The 16,599-nt window shown below is 43.1% G+C and overlaps 1 protein-coding gene across 7 annotated transcripts in view; it reads right to left on the bottom strand.

Moving 5' to 3' along the window:
* The window catches only part of LOC139391116 (protein diaphanous homolog 2-like), a 637,381-nt gene that overhangs the window by 288,466 nt on the left and 332,316 nt on the right, over window positions 1-16,599 (bottom strand). For all 7 annotated transcript variants that reach the window (XM_071138654.1, XM_071138656.1, XM_071138651.1 and 4 more), the window contains 2 exons: window positions 15,384-15,482; window positions 1,843-1,937 (listed from right to left, as the gene is read on the bottom strand). In XM_071138654.1, coding sequence (XP_070994755.1) covers window positions 1,843-1,937; window positions 15,384-15,482 — 194 coding nt within the window. The remainder of the gene's footprint in view (window positions 1-1,842; window positions 1,938-15,383; window positions 15,483-16,599) is intronic.

The raw sequence follows: 16,599 nt of genomic DNA on the forward strand, positions 1-16,599 counted from the left end.
CTCTTATAGCAACCTCATAGCATCATCCACATCATCATCCTACACTGGCTCTAAAGGTGCATCATGGTGGTGTGTTTGTGTGCAGTCATGTGTGTGTAAATGGCCAATGTGTGCAGTGGAGAGCTGAGTAGAGAAGGAGACCACACTCAGGGCTGTGTCATCCCAGCGGTAGGCTCGCTCTTCCCACTCTGAATCAACCTGCATCCATACCTCCCCCGACACCTCTCCTCTCATGGCTTACCAACTTCTTAGATTCCAAGTCACCTCTCCATTCCACAAGTCTGCCCGGCGACAACACATAAGGGATATTACCGTTTCCCACGTCTGTACTTAGGCCTTGGTGAGTCGTCGAGTGTTCAAGTGAGGGAACAGTACAGTGTGGCTGTTTGACCCGGCCATATATTTGTATGTGGAACAGGGATCGGGAACGACAATGGAATAGGATGGGATATGGCCGGGGTTCTGTTGACAGATTAATCTCCCCTCGACGGAAAGGCTGAATGTGGAAAAAGGTCATCACGGGTTTGAGCCGTTGTGCTTTAACGCAGGCCCTGTGCTCTGCCAGATTGCGAGCCAATTAAAGGTTATCAGAGCTCAAAATAACAGTATTGCAGGGGTGGCTGACGGTCAGAGTGAGAACATCTAAATAAAAATATTTGTAACGAGTGCGCTGAGAGTCGGGATACAAGTTCAGGGAGTGAGTTTTTTAATAAATACAAGAAACAACGAACATGAAACACAAACAATGCACCGACATGAAAACAGAGTCAATAACACCTGAGGAAAGAACCAAGGGGAGTGACACATATAGGGAAGATAATCAAGGAGGCAATGGAGAACAGGTGAGTGTCAGGAGGCGCAGGTGCGCGAGACGATGGTGACAGGTGTGCGGGATAATCAGCAGCCTGATGACCTAGAGGCCGGAGAGGGGGTATACGTGACAATATTTCAACGGCGCCACACTTTCCTACTGTCGTTGAAGAGCCTCAGAGCAAAGAAGTGACCTTCTATGGTGCTGTGTGTGTTTACTACTAAACCATAAGGATAAAGGACAAATAAAATACATATCTACAGGGTAATTGATCTATTTTTCTGAGTGAGAAAGGCCTACATACTGGTTGCGTTCCAGTCAAGACTGAGAGAACGCACAGTTCACTGCACAGGAACAATAGGAATGATACCCTCTAGTGGTCTAGCTCACAGAGACACATACACTGCCAAGCTTACATGGAAATGTGCTCCTTTTTAATTCACTTCCCACCCCCCCCCCCCTTTCTATACGCCTACTACTTAGACAGAAACACAAAAAAGGAAACGGGGCTGCAGGAGAGAAGTAATAAAAGGATAGGGCGGGCGATGTCAATGCAGATTGCACCTCTTGTGCCAAGCCAAAGCAGCTCTACCTCAAACGAGCCGCCCCATTCATAATTATTCCGTTCTCCCTGACAAGGAATACAGAAGCAATGTGTAAATAGGGTACCTCTAGCTAGATCATCAATCATGGCATAAGAGAAAGGGCAGGGGAAAGGAGGGTGGAGTTGGAGGGAGTTTTGCCAAGCCCTGTCCCACACCATCTATTATGAGTGGATGAATAGGAGGTCCCTATGGTGTGGAAGAATGGGGTGATGCTGACTTGTTCCAAAAAAATTAGATGGGGTCACCAGGCTACCTATCACACATTAAAACACAAAGGTGCATCTTGACGGACTACAATTGCCGAGCACACACACATACCTACAGACACACACACAAACACACATGTGCCCGCAGTTCACACACATCCACATGCATATGCACGCACATGCGCACACCCAAGGGGGTCAGACGGTAGGTTGGACTGACCTGGATCAGTGATTCGCTCAGCCTCTCTTCGTCCACCTCCAGCACAATGTCCCGGATCTCTTCATAAGGCAGCCGGAATGAGCCCAGGAAAATTGCTGTTGTGATATAGAAAGGGAAGACAAGTCATTTTCCTCTTATTTTTTGTATCAGACCGGGAGGTTCAAAAGAGTGGTTTCACCACACATTGGCCCCTCAGAAAAAACGAGCCCAGAGCAAACTTGTCTCTTAGAAAAGTAATACACTTTCAGCTCTTTGATCGGATTGTTAGTGAAAACAAACATTTGTGCACCAATTACCAGATAATGACTTGATGTGTCAATCTCCTAACCTTTGGTTAAACCACAGATTCAACATTCAACATAAGGACATAATCTCAGGTAAGTAATGCCAAGTGGGTCTGGTGTGGTCAAGAGCATCGGCCCGGCTACATCTTAGGTAGGTTTCCAGTGAGAACGAGTGTTCTGAGAGTTAGATGGATGCGAAGACAATGATTATTTCTAGGCAGGCATTCTCAGCGGACACCCGAGGCTCCAGGTGGGTCTGGAGGATGCTCTCAAGGGGAATTTGGACATTTTGGCTGGTAGGCTGGTATGGGTGGGAGTCACCAGCGGAGGTCTGGTAATGAGTGTCTTCACAGAACTGCTACAGCAGGCCCACTCTATGGCAGTCCACTCCCTCTGTACGTTCACATCTGGTATACAGGATAGCATACCTCTTCTCTAGGTTTGCACAATTCTGGTTACATTACCAAATTCCTAGGATTTTCAGAACCAGGATTCCTGGAAAACCTGGGAATTTGGGGAGTTACTATACATTTGCAAGTCTACTCTGATCCATAATTATTGGAAAACAAATATAATAACTTAACTTAATATCTCTCATATTATGCTCCCAAGTAAATGTCAGCCCAAAAATGAAGCTAAAACAGAACAGACATGTTTCCAAAGATACATATCCAAAGGGAATGTTTTGGCAGTAAGATTGTGTGATGAGTGAAAATGAAACACATATTATGAATTAAACACCTACTATGAATAAAGCTAACAATGAACACAACACACTTAATATCTGCTGCTAATAAAAAAAAAAAAGTAGGGTGTTTTGTGGCATGAGGAGCAATGCAAAATAAATTCCATAACTCAAGAGGCCGGATAATGAGTCAAAGGTGTAACATCTGCTTCCAGCTCAGCTCACACCCTCAAATAGGCACAGTTGAAGTCGGAAGTTTGCATACACTTAGGTTGGAGTCATTAAAACTCGTTTTTCAACCACTCCACAAATTCCCTGTAAACAAACTATAGTTTTCGCAAGACGGTTAGGATATCTACTTTGTGCATGACACAATTTTTCCAACAATTGTTTACAGACAGATTATTTCACTTATAATTAATGGTATCACAATTCCAGTGGGTCAGACGTTTACATACACTAAGTTCACTGTGCCTTTAAACAGCTTGGAAAACTCCAGAAAATTATGTAAAGGCTTTAGAAGCTTCTGATAGGCTAATTGACATAATTTGAGTCAATTGGAGGTGTACCTGTGGATGTATTTCAAGGCCTACCTTCAAACTCAGTGCCTCTTTGCTTGACATCATGGGAAAATCAAAAGAAATCAACCAAGACCTCAGAAAATAAATTGAAAACCTCCACAAGTCTGGTTCATCCTTGGGAGCAATTTCCAAACGCCTGAAGGTACCACGTTCATCTGTACAAACAATAGTACGCAAGTATAAACACCATGGGACCACGCAGCCGTCATACAGCTCTTGGAAGGAGACGCGTTCTGTCTCCTAGAGATGAACATACTTTGGTGCGAAAAGTGCAAATCAATCCCAGAACAACAGCAAAGGACCTTGTGAAGATGCTGGAGGAAACAGGTACAAAAGTATCTATATCCACAGTAAAACTAGTTCTGTATTGATATAACCTGAAAGGCCGCTCAGCTCCAAAACCGGCATAAAGAAACCAGACTACGGTTTGCAACTGCACATGGGGACAAAGATTATACTTTGTGGAGAAATGTACTCTGGTCTGATGAAACAAAAATATAACTGTTTGGCCATAATGACCATCGTCATGTTTGGAGGAAAAATGGGGAGGCTTGCAAGCCGAAAACATCATCCCAACCGTGAAGCACGGGGGTGGCAGCATCATGTTGTGGGGGTGCTTCACAAAATACAGTCGTCGCCAAAAGTTTTGAGAATGACACAAATATTAATTTCAACAAAGTTTGTTGCTTCAGTGTCTTTAGATATTTTTGTCATATGTTACTATGGAATACTGAAGTATAATCACAAACATTTAATACGTGTCAAAGGCTTTTATTGACAATTACATGAAGTTGATACAAAGAGTCAATATGTGCAATGTTGACCCTTCTTTTTCCAAGACCTCTGCAATCTGCCCTGGCATGCTGTCAATTAACTTCTGGGCCACATCCTGACTGATGGCGCCCCAATCTTGCATAATACATGCTTGGAGTTTGTCAGAGTTTGTGGGTTTTTGTTTGTCCACCCACCTTTTGAGGATTGACCACAAGCTCTCAATGGAATTAAGGTCTGGGGTATTTCCTGGCCATGGACCCAAAATATTGATGTTTTGTTCCCTGAGTCACTTTTGCCTTATGGCAAGGTGCTCCATCATGCTGGAAAAGGCATTGTTCGTCACCAAACTGTTCCTTTGATGGTTGGGAGAAGTTGCTCTCGGGGAATGTGTTGGTACCATTCTTTATTCATGGCTGTGCTCTTAGGCAAAGTTGTGAGTGAGCCCACTCCTTTCGCTGATAAGCAACCCCACACATGAATGGTCTCAGGATGCTTTACTACAGGACTGATGGTAGTGCTCACCTTGTCTACTCCAGACAAGCTTTTTTCCGGATGCCCCAAACAATCAGATTCAGCTCATTTGTGTGGCAAAGAGGGACTTTGCAATTAATTTCAATTCATCTGATCACTCTTCATACATTCTGGAGTATATGCATATTACCATCACACAAACTGAGGCAGCAGACTTGTGAAAATTAATATTTGTGTCATTCTCAAAACTGTAGATGGCATCATGAGGGGGGGAAATAATGTGGATATATTGAAGCAACATCTCAAGACATCACTCAGGAAGTTAAAGCTTGGTCGCAAATGGGTCTTTCAAATGGACAATGACCCCAAGCATACTTCCAAAGTTGTGGAAAAATGGCTTAAAGACAAGGTATTGGAGTGGCCATCACAAAGCCCTTACCTCAATCCCATAGAAAATTTGTGGACAGAACTGAAAAAGTGTGTGCGAGCAAGGAGGCCTACAAACCTGACTCAGTTACACCAACTCTGTCAGAAGGAATGGGCTAAAATTCATCCAGCTCATTGTGTGAAGCTTGTGGAAGGCTAACCGAAACGTTTGACCCAAGTTAATCAATTTAAGGCAATGCTGCCAAATAGTAATTTAGTGAATGTAAACTTCTGACCCACTGGGAATTTGATGAAATAAATAAATCTGAAATAAATCACTCTAATATTATTCTCACATTTCACATTCTTAAAATAAAGTGGTGATCCTAATTGACCTAAAACAGGGACTTTTTACTAGGATTAAATGTCAAGAATTTGGCTACGGTGTATGTAAACTTCCAACTTCAACTGTCGATCCCCTGAACGCAGCTCACTTTCCAGCCCACTTTCCAGCTCACACTCTCGAACACCTAGGTCCCCTGAACGCAGCTCACTCTCCAGATACCAATCACCTGAATTATAATCACCTGTTCACACACCTGTATGTCATTATCACACACTATTTAGTTCAGTTCTTTGCACCCAATCAATGTGAGGTTTTGTAACACACGTCTTTCAGAGCTCTGGGTTTCCCGCGAGTTACTCCTCCCGTGTATGATAGTTGTTGCCTGCCTCACTAATGATGCTTTTTGCCTGTTCCCTGCCTGTACTTTAACCTGTCGGATTTCCTGTTAACTACCTATTGCCTGATCTCCCGGATTACATTACTAGTCTTCTCCCTGCCTGTATTGTTGCCCTTTTTGGACCTCCTATGTATTACCTTCTGCCTGCCTCTGGACCCAGTTGCGTGCCGTGCCTCCTCTTGTGGTCCTCTTCAATAAACACCTGCTGCGCCCTGTGCTTGAAACCAGCTCTCTGTCTCGCCTTGTGTTCATGAGAAAAGGTTCTCAAAGTATGTTTTGAATTGTCAACTGTGGGAAGTTTAACAACTTGCATGAGAGTATTAAACACATTTGCTGTTACATTTTAATTGGTGGAAGATAAAAGTTTCAACTCATCTGTTGCATCATTAGCATAATTTACACTCTTGCTATGAGTGAGCTATTTGACTTGCCTTTCAACAAGTCTCGCCATGACAGATGCACACAGTAATTTAGCTCCAGTCTCACTCCAGTCTCGCCATTGGATTCCTACTTTATTAATCAACAATCCCAAAAACTTTAAATGGCTCTGAAAAACAATGAAGACATTATATAAAGGTTGGCAAAGAGATCAGATGTTGATGATGAGTGGAGGGAGGGAATATGAAGAACAATTGAAGAACCACAACAAATATGATGTTACTGTACAAACACGACATCTATTAATACAATAATTTAGCCTGATCATTATCCTCCTTTGTCAAAGTATACAATGTTAAAGCACAGGCTAAATAAACTTGTCTCGTGTCAAAATGGGTCTGTAGAGTTCCCTGTGGACAACCGCTGAAGAGAAAAGCAAAGCATAAGTCAGTAGTTCCTTGTGTGTATGTTATGCTGCCAGATCACTATGTACTGTATGGGGTGAAGGCTGACTCCATTTCCAGCATAGCATGCCTGACCCGATTCCAATCCAGCGCTTTTCTCATCTCACTTCATAGATGCTTCCAAAATGGCACCCTATTCTCCATATTCTCGTTAGCACGCTACTTTTGAGTCATTTTCACCCTGGTCAAAGGAAGTGCACTGTATAGACAATAGGGTGCCACTTGGGAGATATCAGCACAGATGGGGTGACAGAGTAAGAACCCCCACTCATGTCTATTGTTACAGCTGGGCTGCTTCCCACTGCTCCACACCCAGTCCCCAGGTTACAGTTAGACATAAATAGTATTGTTTCACAGCACAAATCTTGCTTAAGCAGTCATTGAGGACAGAGGAGATCATTATATTTGGACTCGGAGGATATTGAGAAACCTGGATGGGGATGTAGGTGGTTAGTGTTAGTCAGAGACTGCTCACAGGACTTAGTGGGCTTGAGAATAATTCCTCATCCCAGTCATCATTTCACAACTTCCATTCGCAACATCAATTTCCAGTCAGTGTCCAGCTAGCTAAGAGAGGGAAAACCACCACCGCTGTTAGTTGAGTACATAGAACAGAGCCATATTCCTGAGGGGATGAGTGGGCGTGTGAGTGTGTAAGTATGCAATCAGCCACTAGAAAATCATCATGGTTCCATTGTCACATAGCCAATAAGAAGTACATACTGTAACCCTCTCTCACATACAGTTAGGCAGACAAGCACATTTGTATTTGTATTTATTATGGATCCTCAGTAGTATCATTAGCTTCCATGGGTCCAGCAAAATGAAGGCAGTTTATACAATTTTAAAACATTACAATACATACACAGATTTCACAGCAGTGTGCCCTCAGGCCCATGCTCCACCACTACCACATATCTACAGTACTAAATCCATGTGTATGTATAGTGTGTATGTTATCGTCTGTGTGTGTATATGTGTATGCATGCATGTGTCTGTGCCAATGTTTGTGTTGCTTCACAGTCCCCACTGTACCATAAGGTGTTTTTTAATCTGTTTTTTACATCTATTTGTACTGCTTGCGTCAGTTACTTGATGTGAAATAGAGTTACACATAGTCATGGCTCTATGTAGTACTGTGTGCCTCCCATAGTCTGTTCTGGACTTGGGGACTGGGAAGAGACCTCTTGTGGCATATCTTGTGGGGTATGCATGGGTGTCCGAGCTGTGTGCCAGTAGTTTAGACAGACAGCTTGGTGCATTCAACATGTCAATACCTATCCTAACTAAAAGTAGTGATGAAGTCAATATCTCCTCCACTTTCAGCCAGGAGAGATTGACATGCACATTATTCATATTAGCTCTCTGTGTATATCCAAGGGTCAGCTGTGCTGCCCTGTTCTGAGCCAATTGCAATTTCCCTAGGTCCTTTTTTGTGGCACCTGACCACATGCCTGAAGAGTAGTCAAGGTGTGACAAAACTAGAGCCTGTAAGACCTGCCTTGTTGATAGTGTTGTTAAGAAGGCAGAGCATCACTTTATTATAGACAGACTTCTCCCCATCTTAGCTACTACTGCATCAATATGTTTTGACCATGACAGTTTACAATCTAGTGTTACTCCAAGCAGTTTAGTCATCTCAACTTGCTCAATTTCCATATTACTTATTACAAGATTTGGTTGAAGGTTAAGGTTTAGTGAGTGTTTTGTTCCAAATACAAATACTTTTAGTTTAATAAATATTTAGGGCTAACTTATTCTTTGCCACCCACTCTGAAACTAACTGCAGCTCTTTGTTGAGTGTTGCAATCATTTCAGTTACTGTGGTAGATTATGTCTATAGTGTTGAGTCATCTGCATACATAGAAACTCTGGCTTTACTTAAAGTCAGTGGCATATTGTTAGTAAAAATTGAAAAAAGTAAGGGGCCTAAACAGCTACCCTGGGGAATTGTCTGCTATTATCCTCAGTAATTTTAAAACTAGATTGTCAGTCACTGGTGGCTTGTCAGTGTTGATAGACAGCAATAATTTCACCTCTTCACCTCTTCTAATTTCACCTCTTCCACAATGACTTTATGGAATTCAAAAGTACAATTATTGTCTTTCATAATTTGGTACGATATACTTTGATGTGTAGTGTCAGCGTTTGATGCTTGCATGTCATACATCTGATTCAATGAATGAAGGAGCCGAGTTGGCTTTTTTCCCCCAAAATTTCATTTACGGTGCCCCAAAGCTAATTACTATCATTATTTATCTTTGTTTCATAGTGTACTTTATTTATATTTAGTATAGCCACATTATTTCTTAACTTCTTCGATATAGGGGGCGCCCTTTTAATTTTTGGATAAAAAAACGTTCCCGTTTTAAACAAGATATTTTGTCACGAAAAGATGCTTGACTATGCATATAATTGACAGCTTTGGAAAGAAAACACTCTGACGTTTCCAAAACTGCAAAGATATTATCTGTGAGTGCCACAGAACTGATGCTACAGGCGAAACCAAGATGAAATTTCAAACAGGAAATGCCCCAGATTTTGAAGGCACTGTGTTCCAATGTCTCCTTATATGGCTGTGAATGCGCAAGGAATTAGCCTACACTTTCTGTCGTTTCCCCAAGGTGTCTGCAGCATTGTGACATATTTGTAGGCATATCATTGGAAGATTGACCATAAGAGACTACATTTACCAGGTGCTCGCTTGGTGTCCTCCGTTGCAATTTTTGCGTAATCTCCAGCTGCGTGTATTTTTCCATTTGCTTCAGAGGAGAAACCCAACTGCCACGAATGACTTATCATCGAATAGATATGTGAAAAACACCTTGAGGATTGATTCTAAACAACGTTTGCCATGTTTCTGTCGATATTATGGAGTTAATTTGGAAAAAATGTTTGCGGTGTAATGACTGAATTTTCGGGGTTTTTTCTTAGCCAAACGTGATGAACAAAACGGAGCGATTTCTCCTACACAAATAATAATTTTGGAAAAACTGAACATTTGCTATCTAACTGAGAGTCTCCTCATTGAAAACATCCGTAGTTCTTCAAAGGTAAATTATTTTTATTTGAATGCTTTTCTTGTTTTTGTGAAAATGTTGCCTGCTGAATGCTAGGCTTAATGCTATGCTAGCTATCAATACTCTTACACAAATGCTTGTGTAGCTATGGTTGAAAAGCATATTTTGAAAATCTGAGATGACAGTGTTGTTAACAAAAGGCTAAGCTTGTGAGCCAATATATTTATTTAATTTAATTTGCGATTTTCATGAATAGTTAACGTTGCGTTATGGTAATGAGCTTGAGGCTATGATTACGCTCCCGGATACGGGATTGCTCGACGCAAGAAGTTAATTTGCAGTAAAAATATATGAATGAGCGAAGGCCGAACGGCATAGGCAAGATGAGATGGTATAGAATACAGTATATGCATATGAGATAAGTAATGTAGGGTATGTAAACATTATATAAAGTGGCATTGTTTAAAGTGGCTAGTGATACATTTGTTACATACATTTTTAATTATTAAAGTGGCTAGAGATGAGTCAGTATGTTGGCAGCAGCCACTCAATGTTAGTGATGGCTGTTTAACATTCTGATGGCCTTGAGATAGAAGCTGTTTTTCAGTCTCTCGGTCCCCACTTTGATGCACCTGTACTGACCTCGCCTTCTGGATGATAGCAGGGTGAACAGGCAGTTGCTCAGGTGGTTGTTGTCCTTAATTATCTCGTTGGCCTTCCTGTGACATCAGGTGATGTAGGTGTCCTGGAGGGCAGGTAGTTTGCCCCTGGTGATGCGTTGTACAGACCTCCCTACCCTCTGGAGAGCCTTACAGTTGTGGGCGGAGCAGTTGATGTACCAGGCGGTGATACAGCCCGACAGGATGCTCTCGATTGTGCATCTGTAAAAGTGTGTTTTTGGTGACAAGCCAAATTTCTTCAGCCTCCTGAGGTTGAAGAGGCACTGCTGCGCCTTCTTCACCACGTTGTCTATGTGTGTGGACCATTTCAGTTTGTCCGTGATGTGTACGCCGAGGAACTTAAAACTTTCCACCTTCTCCATTACTGGGCGGGGTCGAGACCCAGGGTCTCGAGTTTGGAGGGTACTATTGTGTTAAATGCTGAGTCGTAGTCGATGAACAGCATTCTTAAATAGGTATTCCTCTTGTCAAGATGGGTTAGTGCAGTCTGCAGTGTGATTGCAATTGCATCGTCTGTGGACCTATTGGGACGGTAAACAAATTGGAGTGGGTCTAGGGTGTCAGGTAGGGTGGAGGTGATATGGTCCTTGACTAGTCTCTCAAAGCACTTCATGATGACGGAAGTGAGTGCTACGGGGCGGTAGTCATTTAGCTCAGTTACCTTAGCTTTCCTGGGAACAGGAACAATGGTGGCCCTCTTGAAGCATGTGGGAACAGCAGACTGGGATAAGGATTGATTGAATATGTCCGTAAACACACCAGCCAGCTGGTCTGTGCATGCTATGAGGACGCGGCTGGGGATGCCGTCTGGGTTGGCAGCCTTGAGAGGGTTAACACATGCCCAGCTACAATAAATGCAGTCTCAGGATATGTGGTTTCCAGTTTACATAGTCAAATTAAGTTCTTTCAGGGCCGTTGATGTGTCTGATTGGGGCGGGATATACATGACTGTGATTATAATCGAAGAGAAATCTCTTGGTAGATAATGCGGTCGGCATTTGATTGTAAGGAATTCTAGGTCAGGTGAACAAAAGGACTTGAGTTCCTGTATGTTGTTATGATCACACAACGTCTCGCTAATCATAAGGCATACACCCCCGCCCTTCTTCTTACCAGAGAGATGTTTGTTTCTGTCGGTGGGATGCGTGAAGAAGCCGGTGGCTGTACCGACTCGGATGACGTATCCCTGAGCCATGTTTCCATGAAACAAATAACGTTACAATCTCGGATTGGGAGACTCATCAGAGGTAGACTTACTCATGTTATTTACATTGGAACTGATAGAGCAGGGTGAGCTGCATAAAGTGGTCTTCCTACTATTGCACACTACCTCAGTGCTAACAGTGTACCTCTGGTTTATAGGCTCATGATTACTGATTACAATAGCTGTAGGATAAACAGATGTATTCGGAGCAATTAGGAGTACATACATTACATTACTTACATTGTGTTTGCCAATGCCCCTAAGATCATTTACATTTGATGCAGCATTATGATGACTCATTGTCACAATGGTAGGGATTTACTGAGCTGGTCTTGGATCATTTACCAGTCATTGTTTGGACGCAGCCTTGAAATGTGTGGCCAGAGTCCAGGAGCCAAGATTATTTGGATGGACTCAGTCATTCCTGTAGAGTATCTTCTCCAGCAGAGCTACGGTAGTCTTTTAGTCAGATGTGTAATGCCAGCAGTCTGCTGAATCTTTCACACCCGCGGCCCAACAATGGTAGTGGACCTCAAAATGATAGTTTAATGCTAATAGCAGTTCTTTAAAATCAATTTTGGAAGCAGCATTGTTATGTCATGTCCTCATGTTCCTGGGTAGCACATGGTTTTTGCCTTGGGGACCGAGATGTTTCTCACCATAGAGCTGCCTATGATGAAAGATGGAGATGTTAAATTGGCCGGTCTCTCAGGCAGCCTTATGGTCTGGTGAGGCTGGGAGCTCCGAGGATCTGAACCCACGGTAGAAGTCACCGGAGAGGGAGACAGAGCCGAGGATGAAGATGCAGGTACCTCCGGATCCGTTCTTGATTGGGAAGCCACCATGGACGAAGGCGTCGGAACCTCTGGATACAGGGCGGCAAAGATGTTTCTGGTCTGTGTCAGTTCCCAGGATCAACATCTCCATGGAGACCCCCGTTGCCAGAGGACGCCTTCTTCGACTTCCACGACGAGTGACATACCTCCATGGCTGGTTGGTTGGGTCGAGATCAGCTCCATTCTCCAGGGAAGGGGAAGACCCCTTCGAGGATGGAACCCTGCCTAGCACCGGCCAGTCTGGCTGTGGAAAGCCGACATGGTGGCAAAACTCCCACAAGATCAGAGTGGTGTCCGGCTACTGGGGCGTGGGTTCCCCAGTAGCTTATGTAGGTTTGCCACGTCTCTCTCTCTCTCTCTCTCTCTCTCTCTCTCTCTCTCTCTCTCTCTCTCTCTCTCTCTCTCTCTCTCTCTCTCTCTCTCTCTCTCTCTCTCTCTCTCTCTCTCTCTCTCTCTCTCTCTCTCTCTCTCTCTCTCTCTCTCATATTGAAGGGGCATTAGAGGTTGAAGGGTAGTGGCTGAGTGACTGGAGGCGAATGGAGGAGCTGTGTAATGGCACATGTTCCCCCAAGTCGTCACTGTGCCATACCGGAGGTGAGATCCCCTACCCTTGTCGTCATCGCTTCCTGCCAAATATGAGACCCATCTGCTGTGGTGATAATCAAACATGGCAGGAACACTAGTTGTCGTCGTCACCCTCCCACTCACACACTCCCACATACACACTCACACACATGCGAATACACTCACGCACACACACACACACACACACACACACGTAGACACATGCACCCAGAAACAGGCAGGCACACACACCCCTTACACCCACACAAGAGAGGTTCTCGGCCCCATACCCAACACCAAAACCCGCTTTATTGCCTCCTGACAAAATCATTGATATGTTCATCACAAAGGAACAGTGACAATATGAATCAATACTTAATACTGTACCTCATTGTCAACACAACTGCTATCAGTCAGAGAGAGTAGGAGGAAATGAGAGGGGGGTTGGGGATAAGTTGCTATTTCTGGGATTTCATCTCCCCCGGTTTTGACATACAAGTTTAGCCCCCACTTGTGTCCCCACCCCCCCAACAGCTCCCTGTAGATTTAAAGTATCTCCCCCCATAAATATATTCATCTTGTGTTGATGTATTCTGTTTCAGATCTGGTAAAAACAACAAACAGGGATAGACAAGGGAAGAAGTGGAGTTTAGGTGACCTGATATTTTAGCATTTAAAGCATGCATATTGCATGAGGTGTTATCAGAGGTATTGCATATCTAAGGTAGGGGATATCTAGGGTAAACGCCATAAAAAATTGCATTCTCATGCTACCCTCATCAATCTCAGAGAAAATATGTCATGGCCACCCCTCTCCATGGATACCGAATTCATCCGCATACTTTGTGAAGGCAGGGATGGAATATTCACAAAGATGGAAAATGGGGGGGCTGGGAGCTGTCAAAGTGACAGAGGGTTCCCCTGGGGAGGGTATAAGCCACCTATCGATAACCGATATCTGGCAAGAGCTGATAAGCAAGTTTGGGAAAAGCCAGTCTATAGCCTTCCATCTCATATAGCCTGGAATCCAAACGGAATATCCTTATGTCACAACCTGATCTGTTTCACCTTGTGAGTGTCTCCACCCCCCTCCAGGTGTCGCCTATCTTCCCCATTATCCCCTGTGTATTTATACCTGTTTGTCCGTTGCCAGTTTGTCTTGTTTGCTTTTCCCAGTCTCTCTTTTTCTCGCCCTCCTGGTTTTGACCTTTGGCTGTCCTGACTGAGCCTGCCTGCCTGACCACTCTGCTCTGCCCCTGACCCTGAGCTTTGCCCCACCTCTGGATTGTTGACCTCTGCCTACCCTGAGCCTGCCTGCCGTTCAGTACCGTTGCCCCACCTCTGGTTTACTGACCCCTGCCTGCCTTGACCTGTCAATTGCCTGCCCCTGTTGGAATATTAAACCATTGCCAATTCAATGTGTCTGCATCTGGGTTTTACCTTCATTCCTGAAACATCCAATTTCACTGCAGAAGTGAAGTCAACAGAACAACTAAAATATATTCAGCATGGATTCCAGGCTATGAGAATTTGGGCTATGCTACCATGACAAAGTTCAACTGGAATCCAAACTGAATATTGCTCCATGATTAAGTTTGGTCAAACAATAGAAAAAAATAGCTGGTATTTATCATGTGATACAGGAAGAAGTCTAAATGTTCACAGGTCATAGGTGGAGAGAGATACGGTGATGGCGTTGCTCGCAGCATATGGTCCACACCTGCTGCTAGGGATGATGACAACATAAACGCCCAGCTTTGTCTCTTGGTCCTGTTATGCGATGATTTTACAAATGGTATCAGAGGGGGCTGGGACTTAATCCATTTGTAGCAGCGATGACCCCCAGCCTATTGCCAAGAAAACACTTACCCATGGCTCAGGTAAAACAATATACGTGTTAAATGCATTAGAAATGTTTGTAGGGTATGTAAATGTGTGTAATCATGACACTAAGAACATTTGTCATTATAAGCATGTAAATTGGTTGACAGTCCCAAAGCGCAATAATGCTATAGGAGTTGCATGACACGTGTACTCTTAATGTAATATGTGTTTATAAAACACACTGTGCCCCATAGGGGGCTGAATGCAAACATGCTAGTAGGTATTGACCGTCCAAAAGCGCAATAGCCCTATGTGCTGAGTTACAGCACTAAATGTCGTTCCACTTCATGATTGTGTCCCACTTGTTGTTGATTCTTCACAAAAAAATACAGTTTTATGTCTTTATGTTTGAAGCCTGAAATGTGGCAAAAGGTCGCAAAGTTCAAGGGGGCCGAATACTTTCGCAAGGCACTGTATATGACACAGGTACTCTGAATGTAACATGTATTTGTAAAACGCACCTTGCCCGATTGAGCAAAAATTCTAGTAGCTAATAGCCTCAAATTATGTTTTTATGACCAATTTTCACAATTCAATTATACCGTTCCTGACACATAGGAAGAACGGGTTCTCAGATGGACAAGACTTGTATAAAGGGGCAACTTACACAAATTCTGTGCCGTCTTGCCGTCCAAGATTCGCAGCTCCTTCGCCTTTTTCTTGAATTGGGTCATCCTGGCATCTGTCTCATCCACCTCCTTTTTCACTGTAGAAAGAATAGAAGGGATGCATATTCAATTGTGATGAACAGAACTGGTGTATGGAAAGTGCAAGCATGTCTGGGACCCATAAGCAATGAGGAAATGTTTTCTTTAGTTTATTTCTTTAACTCACATTTTTTTTTCTTAATGACCGTTATTCAGAGTTTCTTTACAAAACATACATTAACTGTATATTAAGAGCACCCAAGGTGACAATACATAGGAGACCTGTTCACATATGGAGAAACATCAATAGACAAAGGGGTGTTTAACGGAGTAAATAAGTCATGAAAGGACCTTTAACCCAACACAGGAACACACCCATCCGACCAATCGAAACCAAGTGAAGAGACTAAACGTCGGCATGGCCGATTAATAAGGGACGATTTCAAGTTTTCAAAACAATCGGTAATCTGCATTTTTGGATGCCAATTATGGCTGATTACATTGCACTCCACGAGGAGACTGCGTGGCAGGCTGACCACCTGTTACGCGAGTGCAGGTAAGTTGCTAGCTAGCATTAAACTTATCTTGTAAAAAACAATCAATCTTAACATAATCACTAGTTAACTACACATGGTTGATGATATTACTACAACTACTACTAGTACTACTACTACTACTAAACTGTGTCACCTATCTTGCTTTCTGTGCAAGCTAAGTCAGGGTATATGCAGCCGTTTGGGCCGTCTGGCTCGTTGCGAACTGTGTGAAGACCATTTATTCATAACAAAGACCGCAATTAATTTGCCAGAATTGTACATAATTATGACATAACATTGAAGGTTGTGCAATATAACAGCAATATTTAGACTTATGGATGCCATCTGTTTGATAAAATACGGAACGGTTCCATATTTCACTGAAATAATAAATGTTTTGTTCTCAAAATTATAGTTTCTGGATTTGACCATACTAATGACCTAAGGTTCATATTTATGTGTCATTGTTATATTATAATTAAGTCTATGATTTGATAAGCAGGCTTGTAAGCATTCATTCAAACAGCACTTTCCTGTGTTTGCCAGCAGCTCTTCGCAAAGCTACAGCACTGTTTATGACTTCAAGCCTATCAACTCCCGAGATTAGGCTGGCAATAATATAGTGCCCATAAGAACATAA

Source organism: Oncorhynchus clarkii, chromosome 31 (genome assembly GCF_045791955.1).
Source record: "Oncorhynchus clarkii lewisi isolate Uvic-CL-2024 chromosome 31, UVic_Ocla_1.0, whole genome shotgun sequence".
NCBI lineage: Eukaryota > Metazoa > Chordata > Actinopteri > Salmoniformes > Salmonidae > Oncorhynchus > Oncorhynchus clarkii.